Genomic DNA, 15,945 nt, shown 5'->3' with positions numbered 1-15,945 from the left:
CAAAGAAAGGAAACTCTAATTTACAGCAAACTAAAGCTTCACTACAGCGGTTCGTTACAAAACTACAGTGGAGAGGGCATCACCCCGCTCGCCAATGATTTTACCTTCAAACCCAGTATAATTTCAAAGAGAGCTTAAAGCAAAACTCACCAAGTGTAACCCCAGCTTGTTAAACTCCTAAAGCAGGCGTCGGCTTTCCTCCCAACATCGGAGCGACAGTCATTGGTCTCAAGAACAAAACTTGCTCGTTTTAAATCTTGGGCGAGGACCCGGCAGCCCGCGCTCGGCTCGGCTGGGCTCGCTGCCCCGGCGGGGAGCCGGCTGGAGCTGGGGCGACGGTGCGGACCCAATCAGGGGCTCGCAGCGGAGGGCGGGGACGCCGCAGCCCGGGGCCGCCCCCGCACCCCGCTGGAGTGCGTTCCCTGCGCCTCTTTGAGTCGCTGCCAAAGCCCAGTGGCCTGCGGCTCCGCCACCACCCCGGGGTGTTCGCGAAGGTGATGGGTCCCGCCCTAATGTGTTGCGTGGTAGCTCCAGGAAGTGCTTCCTTTCGCCTCCTCGGTTTAATTGAGGTCATTTACTCAGATGATCAACTGTGAGCCCGAATCAGCATGAATGTCCTCTTTGAGCTGTTTTCCGCATTCGAAATACTTAATGCACATAACTAGACAAAACCAGGAGAATGTAGCTTTCTACTGAAGCAAAGAGGTTATAAATAAATCCTCTATGGACTCGGCTTCTTGCTCCCCCAGTGTTCTAGCATCCTCCTTACAGACCAAACATTACCATACAGCAGAGGTGGTATGGAGTGATTTTGTAATTATACATATTTCAGAAAGGACAGAAAACAAAGGATTAACCCATATACTTTAGTAAAATAAAAACTTTGGGTTTGTTATTGTAAAAGGAATAAACCAGGTAGTGGTTTTCAAGTAGGTTACTGAATCAGAGTTTGAAACTGTAAACACAGTTTACTTGTTGTACTTGTTAGTTCAAACTAGATTTTTAGGAGGTTTTGTAATTGCTTTCTTTAAGCCCTTTAGCATATTTTCAACCATGCCGTTCTTCTCATATATTACCTATAGAGAGGGTGGCTCAGCTATTATCAACTCAGACTATAGTGCCACATGGATGTCAGACCACAGACAAATATTTCTGTAATGTAGCTTGTAAGGGAGTCACTCACAGTGACCCATAAATAAGCTGATTTGTTATTAGCACAGTGCAAATCACCTCCCCGGTTTACCTAGGCAACATAAAATCCCGAGGGCAGTCCCACATACATCACCCCCCAGGGATCATATCCGTATGTTGCATTTACGTGCCAATGTTCAGTTACCACAATATTCCTTTCAGGTCATTTGGAACTAGGCCCGCATAGGTCCACATGTCAGCATGTGTGTATTCCACATGCACCAAGCCATAGGACGGTACACACAAGAAATACAAACTGATCCTAACATTGACAAATACATATAAAAATCACATGTTCACACCATCCTTTATGGAGATGGACACTTCAGATAGATAAATGATTTCAAAAGTAAGTCAGGAGATTGGTGAAGAATGTGTGGCTTCTGATGGGAGGAGGGGAGAGAGTGTGGATGAGAGATGGGGATGAGGAGAGTGGCTCAGAATGCCTGTCCCAGTGCCCACACAAGCCCATGCCACACAGGGAAGGGGGCAGAAGTCTGGGAGGCTCCTTTGCCCATCTGGGAGGATTTCCTATAGGAGGCTGGCTCTCCATCCCACCCCGGAAGGAGAGGAAGAGAATGATAGGCTTGATGGTATCAAACAGAGCACTCAGTTTCTTTTATTGGGAAAGAGTGCGTGAAGATTTTGAAATTAGTTGCAAATAAAACGAGATGATGGTGGTGATGCTGATTGGACCATCACAAAGAAGGAAGACAGTATGGCCTTGCCCTCAGTGTCCACAGTAGCTTCTTGTGAACAAAGAGCGTTACAATTAGACTTATAAATGCCTTTGGATCTCAATCTCATGAATTTGCTTCGCAGAGCACTAGAGAATTATGGAAAATACTGGAAAAAGAAAACTGTGACATCAAGATGGTAAATTTGAAAAATGAGAGTAATTGCAATTTGCATGTTAGATTTCGAAGGGACAAGATCAGGTAGAGAAAGGGCAGAGGGAGAAGCAGATGCAGGCAAGAAGATGAGAGAGTAGGGCAAGAGGGCATGTAGCATTAGTCGTGGGGAAAAAGGACTGAATCCCAAGCACAAGAGAACCTGGGAGATAGAAGAAGTGTAAGAGACCCAAAGAAGAGACAAGTGTTACTGAAAGCATGCAGGGAGAAACGGGTGTGGTAACTGACTGACTCAATACCTAACACAACGGAAGCAAGTCGACATGGTGTCAGGCTTGGCTTGTTCAGCTTAATTTGCTCTTTCTGGATTCTGTCCACTAGGACATCTCCTCACAGACCCTGCACAGGCCCTGTCCTGTGAATTCAGGCACACCACAGCTGTGTATTCTGAAACCGGTGAGCCTTCATGCAAGCCCCAGGCTGCTAGAGAGATGGGGTGGAATCCTGGCCCAGCCTCCTTCTGGCCACGTGATCTGGGCAGTGACCCAGCCTCTCTGCGCCCCACAGTAATTCCCGCCTGGAAGGGTGCAGTGAGCACTGAATACAGTGACAATAACGTGTGTGAAGTGCTGAGCGTGGCTCAGGCAGTCCTCACGGGCTGGGTGGACGGCCGTCATCTCATGCCCACGGGCTGCAGAAAGCTTCTCTCGCTCCGTGGCAGGGGCGGTTTTCGTGCTGCATCCCAGCATCATCGCTCTAGAACGACCTGCTGTTTCACATCTCTGGAGATGCATTTTCTGTGAGTACAGCATCTCCCGTTAAAGTAATGCCACAGCTCCTTGGCTGCCTCCTCCCTCTTTACTGCCTGCCAGCCCCTCCCACCCACGCACTTCCTTTGGCTGTTCTTTTCTCACCACACCTGCTCCTTGGTGATCTCACCCATTGCCTTTAGACCCTGATTATAGTTCTAGTCTAGATTCTGAGCTCCAAACTTGAATGTCTTCACTTAAATGTGTCACATCAGTCTGAAGCCAGCATGTCCGAAATGGAATATCCAAATACGTGCTTATGAACCAGTGAATGGATGGGGCTTAAATGCCCCAAAGGCCAGAATCCTCCTCGTCCTCACCAGTGGACCCAGCCCTGGGTGTCACATGTCAATAACAGTCGGTGTCATTTTGTCGCTGTATAAATTGTCTGTGGATCTGTTTCCCCTACTCTTTTGAGAGTCCTCAGACCTCTTGAAGGTGGAGACCACATCCTGCTCGTCCCCAGTTCCCTTGGAGAACCCCCTCAATGCCTTGCATGGAGTGAATACGTATTAACTGCTGGTAAAACTGAATTTCTGCTGAAAGTTTCCCATATTCATCAAATGTTCAAGCTTTCGTTTCCAGAAGCCTCATCTGCAGTACAATGGCCCCAGTGTGCTTCTCCCTTGATGCCAGCATGGCCCCAAAGCTGACACTGGAGGCACACCAGCCCTTTCCTACGCTCTCGCTCCTGCTCCTGTGGTTTGGCACCGTCCGGCATCCTCGCTCATTCCAGGACCTCGGCAGTTGGATGCAACCATACTGCTACACGCAGAACTGGGAGATGAGGGCACTGACAGCAGAGAGAGGCACTCACTGCAGGCCATTCCCAGAAGCCATTCTGTCCCTTTCTCTTCTCCTTTGCACAGGGGAGGCCCTCCTTAACTGGTCATCTCCTTCCACATCAGCACATAAGGGTGTCTCTTATGTGCCCGTCCACCCCTCAGCAGGGGCCCTCGGGGGCAGGGACAGTCCTGGAGAGGCAGGCCCTGCTTGCTGGGTCCCTCCTTGGTCCAGTAGAGCTGTGCTGTGGACAGGGTGGGTCTTACTCGGGGGAGGGTGTTGGGGGAGAGGATTCAGGGTGGGAGTGAGGCTGGCACAGGTCTTCTCTCCACGTTGCAAATGCTCAGACAGCCCTGTGACAGTGTCCCGGTCCACTCCCTGACAGTGTCCCTCAGCATTTTTCTCCTCTCCCACCCTGCAGATCAGACCCACATTGCACACTCCAGGGCATACAGCATTCTGTGCAAGTCCCCAGGGGCCGCCTCTAACTCCACCTCCTTCTCTCCTACTCAGGAGGCTTCTCCAAATTGAGTGACTGAGTGACATTTGTATAGGGACAATCTTGAATGCTGTCTGATTAATACCTGTATTTTAGAAAACAATTGGCATAACCTACTATATGACTGACAAGTAATAATGTACAACTGAAATTTCACAAGGTTGTAAACTATCATAACCTCAATAAAAAATAGAGGAGGAAAAAAAAAGAAAAAGAAAGAAAGAAAAAACCCAAAAAACAATTGGCACAGCCTTGCCACAGCTACCTAAACTGAGCAAAACGATTTGGATCCTATGATGGATCCAAGAGATGGAACCAAGAGACGAAAAGAAGAAAATTGCAGCTCATGGAGATATTCAGAAAATGGTTATTGACTATGACATGGGGGCTACGTGCCTGGCCCAGATGCAATCATTTGTGTTAGAAATTTTGCCCTTAATTTTGGTTGTGCTGGTATGTAAGGGACAGCTAAAATATAATTCTCTATTTCCCGTTTCTCAATAGTTAATCATTGCTAAGTGCTCATTGCCTGCTTTATGGAGCATATGTGGTTCAAATCCTACTCAATCCAATTCTAAGAGGCAATTATAGGCCTGCTTGGGATTATGTTGAGTATTACTTAAAATAAGTGAATCATTAGTTAGGAGTTAGAAATAGTTTTGCTATACTGAGATTTTTCTTCTAACAGAACTTGTAAAGAGTCAATTCTAAAGTCCTTGATAAATCATGTGATCTGAAACATATGCATTGCATGCATCAGTCTTGGTTGGTCTGATGGTCTAAGTCATAAAGCCCAGTATTAACACTTATTTGATCCAGCAGATGTAGGTCTAAAGAATCCTAGAAAGCAATATGTTTCTATCATAGTAAATAAGCAAACAAACTCTCTCGGGAGGAAAAGGATTAATAGAATGAAGGGATGCCTGCTGGGTAGCTAAAGGCGCAAATAGGTCCGCAGAAGTAGTGCACAGGGCAGAGAAAGTGTAGGTCTCTTCTCAGCATTTTTGATCTTTGACTATTTTATACATGTTTTTTATCTTTGAGAATTTCATTTTTGCAGCAGTGGAAGCTTATTAACTACTTCACAATTTCTTCTTCTTCTTTTTTCCTTTTTAAAGATTGGCACCTGGGCTAACATCTGTTGCCAATCTTCATTTTTTTCTTCCCTTCTTCTTCTTCCCAAAGCCCCCCAGTACATAGTTGTATACTCTAGTTGTGGGTCCTTCTATTTATGGCATGTGGGATGCCAGCCACCTCAGCGTGGTGTGATGAGCAGTGCCATGTCCTCGCCCAGGATCCAAAACAATGAAACCCTGGGCCGCCGAAGCAGAAGGCGCGAACTCAACCACCCAGCCATGGGGCTGGCCCCACAATTTCTTCTCGTTGCTGAAGATTATCAAGTTACTTGGGTGTTCCTGTTGGAGTTAGTACCAGTACTACCCTTTCCTGTGAATTGGAGTAGTAATGATTTTCGTATCAGCAGTATTCCAGCAGTCTCCTGGGTGTTCCAGAAATCTCTCACATGATGCTTTGTTATGTGTGGATAGCAGATATGCCTATGCAGCAAGGCTCTGAGATTGGAGCCAGATTCCCTGAATCCTAAGCATCAACGAATGATGGCCTGAGCCAGCCCTTCTTCTCTAACCTGCTTCTCTGTCTCCTTCCTGTGCAGGCCCTGTCACTTATGGACCTCTGCTCCAGACTCAGAATACTGGGTGCTATTTCAGTGCACTGCTATTCTCCCTTGGCACATCAGGTCCCTTATCACTAGTTTTAGAGCTAGAAGGCCCAGACGTGACCTCTTGCTGGCAGCGCCTAGCCAGCACTTTGACCTCAATCAAGTCATTTAATGCTCTAAGTCCCAATTTCCTCTTCCGTGAAATGAGAATAACAATTAGTGTCTACTTTTGCACAGAGAATTGGTGTCTGTTCCTTCAATCTATCATTCATCCATTTAATAAGCATTTATTGAGAATTTACCTACGTGTAAGGCCTGGGGACAAGGATGAATAAGACAGGACATCTGCCCTGGAGGAGCTCTTTGTCTAGCGTTGAATGGATCAAGGAAGATAATGTACACATTAAAAAAACAACTTTACTTCACACCATTAAGGTGGCTACCAGAAAAAAAAAGGCAAATCATAAGTGCTGATGAGGGTGTAGAGAGATTGAAACCCTGCTGCATTGCTGGTAGGAATATAAAATGGTGTAGCCTCTCTGTAAAACAGTATGGTCGTTTCTCAAAAAATTAGGAATAGAATTACCATATAATCTAGCAATACTGCTTCTGGGTATATACCCAAAAGAATTGAAAACAGGGACTCAAACAGAGACTTGCACACCAATGTTCATAGCAGCATTATTCACAATAGCCGAAAGGAGCAAACAACCCAAGTATCCATCAATAGATGAATGGATAAACAAAACGTGGTATATAGAAACAATGAGAAACAGTCATCCTAAGACAGGAATGAAATTCTGACACACGCTACAACATGGATGAACCTAGAAAACATTATGCTAAGTGAAATAAGTCAGACACAAAAGGACAAATATTGTATGACTCCACTTATCAAGGTACCTAGAATAGGCAAATTCATAGAGCCAGAAAGTGGAATAGAGGTTACCAAGGACTGTGGGGGCGGGGGGCGGGGGGCGGGGGGGGGGGGCGGGGAGCTGGTGGTTGGTGAGTACAGTGCCAGTTTGGGATGATGGAAAAGTTCTGGTGATGGTTGCCCAGCATCGTGAATGTACTTAATACCACTGAATTGGACACTTAAAAAATGTTTAAATGGTAAATTTTATATTATGTATCTTTTGCCACAATTTTTAAAAAAGATTTATAATCCTTAAAATGCTGTACAAATGCAGGATTGTTAACTTGAATTGGGATTAATGTGATTGTGTTTATAATCAACTTCTCTTTAAAAAAAGTGCAGGATGCATGAAATTACTTTGTCATTATTTATTACGTGGTATTGAAGAGCGAGCATCCATCCGTATAAACTTTAATAATAATTTATTTATGCTCCATCCTCCTCCAAAGAGAATTTGAGGTAGTTTACCCTAAACACATCAGAGTGATGAGATCAAATCCAATTAACATAAGACAAAATATAGAAACTGAGATACAGAAGAGGAAAAGAGAGGACGGATGGCAGAAGAAGCAACTGAGCAAATCTCTCAACTCTTAGCCTTCTGGGAGCCAGAGAGCTGTTTATCTTCATCAGACCTTTTATTAATGCTTAAAATATCATTTGCTTCAACATGGTCATTGTTTAGGTCTTTAGTGTTTCATGTTGTTACCATTTATAGTTCCGGGAATTTATTATGTAATTATGGAACACCTAGTCAAAACAGAAGAAGGATGTAAAGCTAGGAATGTTTCCCTAAGTCTGAACCTTCAGGGCCCATTCTGTGCTTGATGAAACAGTCTCCTAGACAGTTACTCGCCCTGTTGGCCAGATCAATCTCCTACACCTTCCCTTGGGCTCCTGCATCAAGTCTACACTGTAGGCTGGCACGACCACCATCTCCTCCATCTGGGCTCCCCACTGCCTGCCACACTCCCCATCCAGACCCTGTTCCACCTGCCTGGTTCCCACAAGGCCCCATGTATAGCCAGGACTCCTCGACTCTGCTCCTGTCTCCTTCTTTCTGGAGCACCTCCTGTCTTCCTGGCCATGTCCTTACCTCTTAGAGAGGACAGTTCAGATTTCACCTTCTTCCAAACCTCTCCAGCCCACGTTGATTCCCCTTTTCCTTGCTGTCCTGTTGGGCATTTCAGCTACATATTAACCATTTAACTGAGGTTATGAATAAATAGAAAGTCTTACGACCTTTGCTTCTTGTGAGAAATGAAAAGCAAGGTGCGATTAGACCAAAGACCACGCCATACATTTTATTAAATAGTAATATGTTTAGAGAATGATTTATGAGAGCCAGAAGGGATACTCAAAATTGTGTAATTCAGCCTTTTGACACCTAAAGTAACAGAGACTCTGTGAAGGAAAGTGACTTGCTCAAGGTTACCCTGTATATTGGAAATAGAAATAGACTTGGAAACCTTTCTTCCTGAAACCCAGTATTTTTATAATGCCATGCTAGTTTCATTTGAATTTGTGTTTTATTTAATAATCAGCAAACAGGACTTTAGATGCACCGCAAACATGGGCCTAAAGAGACAAGGCAATGTCTTGGGAAGAATATTGACTTGGCCAAAGCCATGGACCTTGGGCACTTCACTTCATGGCTATGAGCCTCTGTTTATTCATCTGTAAAATAAGAATGAACTGAATGGTCTTTATGGTTATATCTGCTTCTAGCATTTTATGAACCCACTAGACTGTTGGCCCATTCTCACCAAAGAATTTACAAGTATTGGTGGAGCATACATCTTTTGCCTCCAGTCCCTCCTTCATGCTGTTCCCCTTGGCCAGGGACACACTTCCCTCTCCTTTTTCCCTTGTTCCTTTCTTTTTAAAACTAGACTTAGACTTCACTCAACTCAAAATTGGCAGTGTCTCCTGCCAGCCTTTGCTTAATTGCATTCCCTCTTCTGCACCCTACTCCTTTGACTACCTGGTACATTACCACAATGCATTGGAGTCATTGATTTTCTTGTCTCTGCCTTTAGACTATGAACTGCTTTACGGCCTGGAGTTATGGTACATTTCTTGAACCCAGGTGCCTATATTGGTGCCTGGCTCATATTAGGGAGCCAATAAAGTGTTTGGTAAATGGATCTAATGATTTTTGCCTGGGAAGCAAGGACAATAATGTGGTACTGATTTCATCAGAAGCCGTTGGAAAAGTTTTCGTGAAAGAAGGAGGATTAGAACTGAGTTTTCAGGAATGATTAGAATTTGACAGAAAGTGTAAAATTATGATAACACTGGCCTAACTAAAGTGGGGGAGGTGGGTAAAAGGATTGAGTCATGGGCTGGCCCCACTGGCCTAGTGGTTAAGTTCGTTGGCAGTGGCTCGCATACAATAAGAGGAAGATTGGCAACAGATGTTAGCTCAGGGCAAATCTTCCTCAGCAAAAAGGCAAAAAATAAAAATAGAAAATAAAAAAGTGGGTCATATCAGTGTTACTTAGTTGAATAGCAGAACATCTGCATTAGAATCATCTGGGGTGCTTGTGAAAATTACAGATTCCACCTGTAGCTCCTACTCACCACTCCCCGTTCTGAATCTGTAGGTCTGGATTTACCTTTAGGTCAAGCTCCCTAAGTACATTCTTATTACATGAATGGAGAATCTTGAAATCCTGGGAAAAACATTGGCAGTTGTAGTCAATTGAAAGCTATTTTAAGTTTTTGAAGAGGTAGAATGATGGCATGATGGAAATAGAGCTTTAGGAAGAGCATAGACATGTGATCTGCAAAATAGATTGTTGGGAGAGGGATCTGAGAGGTAAGGCTGAGCTGCTAGGAGTGCGCCAAATTATTCAGGGTGAGAGGAATGGAGAGTGTATTCTATATTGGTGGCACTGGAAATGCACAATAAGCAATGACTCCAAGAGGCATGTTGAGAGATGAAATGACAAGGCTTGGTGACAGATTGAATATAAGTGATAGTGGCAGGGAGGAGTTTGAAATTAAAGCTTTAGGGACCCTAGAAAAATGGCAGTTCCACTGATACACATGCTATTTCTCTCTAATGAGTTCTGTTTCAACCTGAGATGATTGAGGTGTCCGGGAGGCATTCATGTGAGACCATTGGCAACATGAGCTTGAGCATGACCAAAGGTCTGGGAGCAAAACAAAGATGTTAGAAAGTCAACAGCGTGAGGGAAGAAGAGGGAAGGAAACCTAGAAACCTGAGTTCAGACCTTTGAGGAGTGGCAATATTAGACAGGAGGAGGAAGATAAAGCAATGAAGGAATAGAGAAGAAATAGAGAGGTGGGTGGTGAATGAAGATTGAATAATAAAGAGAAACCAAAGGAAGAGAAAGGTTTAAGAGGATAAATATCCGTTATGTCAGATGCTCTAGAGTTTTTAAATTATTTTTTAATTGAGTTCATAATAGTTTACATCAATGTGAGATGTCAGTTGTACATTATTTCTTAACTGTCACCACATAAGTGCTCCCCTTCACGCCCTGTGCCATCCCCACCCCCCTTCCCCTGGTAACCACTGAACTGTTTTCTTTGTCCCAGCCTTGTTTATATTCCACGTATGAGTGAAATCATCTGGTATTTGTCTTTCTCAGACTGGCTTATTTCTCTTAGCATAATTCCCTCTAGGTCCTTCCATGTTATTGCAAATGGGATGAATTTGTCTTTTTTTCTAGCTGACTAGTATTCCATTGTATATGTATACCATATCTTCTTTATCCAATCATCAGTCAATGGGCACTTGGGTTGCTTCCATGTCTTGGCTATTGTGAATAGTGCTGCAATGAACATAGGGCTGCATACGTTACTTTGGATTGTGGATTTCAAATTGTTTGGGTAGATACCCAGTAGTGGGATAGCTGGGTCATATGGTAGTTCTATTTTTAGTTTTTTGAGGAATCGCCATACTGTTTTCCATAGTGGTTGCACCAGTTTGCATTCCCACCACAGATGCTCTAGAGTTTGAGAAGGATAAAAACAGACATTTCAATTTGGCAAAGAGGGTAATAGATGAAAACTAATTTTTAAAAAGTGAAAATCTGTAGGGGCCGGCCCCGTGGCCGAGTGGTTAAGTTGTGCGCTCCGCTGCAGGCGGCCCAGTGTTTCGTTGGTTCGAATCCTGGGCGCGGACATGGCACTGCTCGTCAGACCACGCTGAGGCAGCGTCCCACATGCCACAACTAGAAGAACCCACAACGAAGAATACACAACTATGTACCGGGGGGCTTTGGGGAGAAAAAGGAAAAAATAAAATCTTTAAAAAAAAAAGTGAAAATCTGTAATACATCTGATGTCTATAATTTGATAAAATACCAGGAATAAATGAAAACTCTTGATGGAAATTGTGTTGACAATTAACAAGCAAAAATATACTTCTGACAGGCTGGTTCCCAGAAGGATGCACTTCTATGGGAGAGCTGGGAAATGAGGGTGGTGGAGGATGAGGGGCAAGGATTAAAAGGGGGAACAGATTAGGATGCAGGGACAAAGAAGAAACTTATCAGGAAATCCTAACCTATATGTGTTTTAATGATCTTGCTTACCAAATAGGGCTACAATCACTTTTTTAAAAGGCCTATTGTTTCCATTCTTGCCCCTTGGTTATGGTGTCAACTGAAACAAACATGAGGTGTCATATAGAATGGAACCAGATATCCAAAGCTGTTTGTATGCTACCTTGAAATATGACTTCAGAGAAGAAATAGTCCCTTAAAACATATTCTGCCTCCATTTCCTGGGCGTTGGGGGTGGAGGGAGAGCCACAAAGTGCCAGAATGTACACTAATGTAGAGTATATTAGTGCAAGCTGATCTGGCATCGTCAACTCCATTTGGTATCCTAATTACTAGTGCTCCATCTCCAGGTAGATATCCATCAGGACATAAATTGCTCTAGGTGTTTAAAGGTTTTTAAATTACTTATTTGAGTACTCCCAATATTTACTGTTCTTTCTCTACATTATATATACTTTATGACTTTAGATGTTAAATCATTGAACAAAGTTATAGGCTTTGGAATAATAAAGCAGGCGATCATCAACTAGAATCATACATTTTCTCCCATTTTATAAAGCTATTTAAAGGAAAACAAAGGAGAGGAAAGGAAAAAGAATGGCTCCACAGTGGTGTGAGGGCTACTTTTTAAAAGAAATCTGAACTGAAATGTAGGCTACCAGTGTGCAGGGGACTTCCTATCATTGGAGTTTTATGCATTGCACTCCAACAAGTAAAATGAAGCAGTTGGATGAGATCTCTAGACTGTTTTCCAGCTATAAGCTGAAACATGACCTGACAAAGGAATTTTTTTTTCTTCTGAGTTGTGAATATTTTTTGGTTCAGATTCCTAAAACCTCCTAAGAATCTTCAAGTTCTTACATTAGCTGTTGGATAATAAGATTGATTTCTGTGCACCACCTAGTTATTTCTGCCTTCTGGCTTCATTTAATCATCAGTACATCCTTAAATAGACTTGCCAAGTATATTAAGCCCAATGCTTCATGAGGGCATAAGAGGCTGGCTGTACTCTGGTTTTCTATGAATGCTTAACTGTTGCTCTGGTCCCACTTGATGTCATGGCTCATAGAAACAGATTGGTATCAAGGACTATATTTCCTTCTTGACATAGCAACTGCCATCATTTCAGGATAATTTATAAAAACCAAAGGAACCTCTTACTCAGTGACTCTGTTAGCTAAGTATGATCTCAAAGTAACTTTTTGGTAGTCTTTATACTTCTTGAAATTGTATTCTCTGTCAGTGGGTATCCTTTATCAGTCTTTCCTTATAACAAGCATTTATAAGTAGATAAAAAAATTGTCATTTTAAGAAAGAGTACTTGTTGAGGTATAAAATAGGTAAATTGTAGAGTTTATTTATATCTCTCAAATGGAGTTCATATGTCATTACCTCCAGTAACACTCATTTTACAATGTCATGTAAACCGGGGCTGGCCCAGTGGTGCAGCGGTTAAGTTCACATGTGCGGATTAAGTTGGCCAGTTCGGATCCCAGGTGCGGACATGGCACTGCTTGGCAAGCCATGCTGTGGTAGGCATCCTACATATAAAGTGGGGGAAGATGGGCACAGATGTTAGCTCAGGGCCAGTCTTCCTCAGAAAAAAGAGGAGGATTGGCGGCAGATGTTAGCCCAGGGCTAATGTTCCTCAAAAAAAAAAAAAGCCATGTAAACCATTTTTTTTTAATTATAAAAGCAGTAAATGTTTAAAGTATTTTTTAAAATCAAAGACTGTAAAAGGATGTAGAGTAAAATGTAGAAATTCTCCTTCTTTCCCTATTTTCTAGCCTTCAGTACCAGTCTCCAAAAGCAGTCACTGTTAATAATGTCTTAGTTTTTTTACATACATTTTCTAATCATATACAATTTTACATGTGTATGCATACACATTCGTTTGTACACAAATAGTCATACTATGCATACTGTTCTGCATCTTGTTGGTTTTTTTTTAATTCACTTAAAATATCTGGACTGTGTCATATCAGTGTGATTCACTTGGCTTCATTCTTTTTTAAATCTGCATGGCATTTCATTATATGTATGTACCATAATTTGTTGATGAACATTTAAGTAATTTCCAGTTTATCTCTGGTTGTTGTTGAAGTGTTGTTGTTGTAATGCCGAACAATGAAAATTCTTAGAAGCGAAATTACTGAGTCAAGGAGCATGTGTTTTAAATTTTGATGAGATATTTCCAAGTTGTCTTGCACAAATTTACACTTCCAACAGTATTGCCTGACAGTGTTTCCACATCCTCATCTATCAGTCTTCCTTTGAGATTTGAAATTTCTGCCATGCTTGTAGTTGAAAATTGTTACTTGTTTTTACTACGCCTGCACTGGATTGGTGTGTATTGAGCACTTCTTTTTGTAAGACTAATAGCCATTCGTGTATTTGTATGAATTTCCGATATTGTGTCCTGTCTCTCCCTTGCCATCTCCATTTTATGAGAGGAAAAGGAATCCTTTACTAGGATCGGCTACCATTTAATAGATAACCCCAAACAGTTCACAGGAACCATAAATGTATATATTCTACACATAAACACTTGTACAAACACTGACTCACCTGGAGCCTAAAGAAAGGCTGAAAAAGAAAGTGTGGTCACACAGTCTGAGAAAAAGAGAACAGTCTTCTGGAGACGAACGTGGGGCCTGGCCTCACTCTTTCTTTTAGTTTTCTATTGCTGCATAAAAATTGGCCACAAACTTAGCAGCTCAGCTTGCAATTTCCCTGGGCCGGGAGTCTGAGCATAGTGTGACTGACTTCTTGCTCAGGTCCCACAGAGCCGAAATCAAGGTGTGGGCCCCCTCTGCTTGGTATGCTCTCCTGAGTTCATGTGGTTATGGCAGAATTCAGTTCCTTGCAACTGTAGGACTAAAGTCCCTGTTTCCTTGCTGGCTATCAGCTGAGGGACACCCTTAACTCCTAGAGGCTGCGTGCACTTTCTGCCACATGGCACCCACCATCTCTAAAGCCAGCAAAGGGGAATCTCCCTTGTGTTAAATCCTCCTCATGCTTACAATCTCTCTGACTTCTAGACCCAGATCTAAAGAGTTCATGGGGTTAGGACAGGCCCAACTGGGTAATCTACCTATCTTAAGGTCAACTGATTTGGAACAAAACAGAATGGCAAAATCCCTTCGCAGCAGCACCTAAATTAGTGTTTGATTGACTAACTGGGAGGAGGTGTGTGTACACCAGCTACTAGGAATCTTGGGGGCCATCTTAGAATTCTGCCCACCACACCCCCACCTGCCTTCCTCAAGGGAAGCAGATAGTGCTCACATCTTTTGGCTGAGGAAGTCCATCACACTGCAACATCGGATGCCAGAGGAAGGGGGCATGACTGGCATCCACCTAACCCCATACACAACAGCTTACATCCATGTGGGTCAAAGAACTTGATGTGAGCCGTGAAACAGCAGAAAGCTGGAGAGAAAATCCAGGAAACTACATGTACAGTATAGGGGTCAGGCAGACCTTCCTGACCAAGGATCCAAAACTGATATTTGTGACTCCAACACCTGCCCTCTTGACCCCTACGCTACAGCACACCAGAGGACAGGTCACTTGCTAGCTGCACAAACGGATTTTGAGTCCTCTAACCTTGCCGTGCCTTCTTATGCCTGTGTGATCAGAGTGTGCTCTAGTGAGATGTTGGCCTTGGGTGTTCAGTAGAACAGAATGAGCTGACCACAACCTAAGTAGGTGAGCCACTAAGGGGAACTGTATTGATGAGCATTATTCTAAAAGAATTCTAAAAAACTGCTCTCCCCTCCTTCTGTCTGTCTCTCTTTCATCTTCCCATCTGCTGCTGTGGTTCAGGCGCATTGTACGTGACTTGCTTGAGACTGAAGAGATTTATATAAAAGAGATTAAGAGCATAATTGATGTAAGTAGATGGGGGGGGGGGGACAATAAGCATGTATTCAAACTAGAGAAGTTTTGTTGTACAAAGAGACTCAAAATAGTTGCCATATGTGTCTAGAATTTCCACCAAGGTTTCAGGTCTTATAATATCACAGCTGTCTTGCCAGTAGGAATAAGAACATTCCTGTGACTGTTGATCCATGTAACCAAATTACTTCCAAAGAATTATGCCAATTCATACTGATTCTAGCAATGCCCAGTTAGGTTCACCATATACTTGCCAACAATAGATATGACCATTCAAATGTTTTTGATAATTTAATGCGGGAGAATTATTTTGCATTGCTTTAAGTAGCATTTTTGGCCTATGAGTGAAAATGTGCTTTTTCTCTATTTTCCTAAGGGAATAATCTTGATGTGCATAATCTATATGTACAAAGTTATAATAGAATTTTTTTACCATAAAATATCAGAAGAAAACCAAATGTCCAATAAAAAAGAGAATGGTTAATAAAGCCTGATATACATGCTAAATGAAATATTATTTAATTGTTAGAAAATAATTATTTTGAATAATATGTAGCAACATTGAAAAAACACATAAGATTAAATTAAAAACAATATATGTAGAAATTTATAAGCAAAGTCTAAAGTGTATTTGGAAAAACAATACAAATTACATATGTACTGTGATTATAACCATATAAAATAAGCTTTTAAAAAGTCATGAAAGAAACATAATAAAAGAATAGTAGTTGCATTAGGTCATAAAATGATGGGTAAGTTTTTTCCTTTCAGACTTGA

The 15,945-nt window shown here is 42.5% G+C and overlaps 2 protein-coding genes across 26 annotated transcripts in view; one reads left to right on the top strand and one right to left on the bottom strand.

The window, feature by feature from the left end:
• B3GNT5 (UDP-GlcNAc:betaGal beta-1,3-N-acetylglucosaminyltransferase 5) overlaps positions 1 to 532 on the bottom strand; it is a 75,648-nt gene extending 75,116 nt beyond the window's left edge. For 9 of the 18 annotated variants that reach the window (XR_011529370.1, XR_011529371.1, XR_011529372.1 and 6 more), the window contains exon 1: positions 151 to 514. The gene's annotated coding sequence lies outside the window, so the exon portion shown is untranslated. Of the gene's footprint in view, positions 1 to 150 lie in introns of all 18 variants that reach the window. The other 9 variants (XM_070583250.1, XM_070583249.1, XM_070583248.1 and 6 more) reach the window with 2 other exon arrangements.
• Positions 1 to 15,945, top strand: part of MCF2L2 (MCF.2 cell line derived transforming sequence-like 2) — a 240,526-nt gene that overhangs the window by 179,113 nt on the left and 45,468 nt on the right. For all 8 annotated transcript variants that reach the window (XM_070583232.1, XM_070583235.1, XM_070583233.1 and 5 more), the window contains one exon: positions 15,097 to 15,163. In XM_070583232.1, the coding sequence (XP_070439333.1) occupies positions 15,097 to 15,163 (67 nt within the window). The remainder of the gene's footprint in view (positions 1 to 15,096; positions 15,164 to 15,945) is intronic.

This window comes from Equus przewalskii, chromosome 18 (assembly GCF_037783145.1).
Source record: "Equus przewalskii isolate Varuska chromosome 18, EquPr2, whole genome shotgun sequence".
Lineage (NCBI taxonomy): Eukaryota > Metazoa > Chordata > Mammalia > Perissodactyla > Equidae > Equus > Equus przewalskii.
This window is presented reverse-complemented; position numbering and strand designations above follow the sequence as displayed.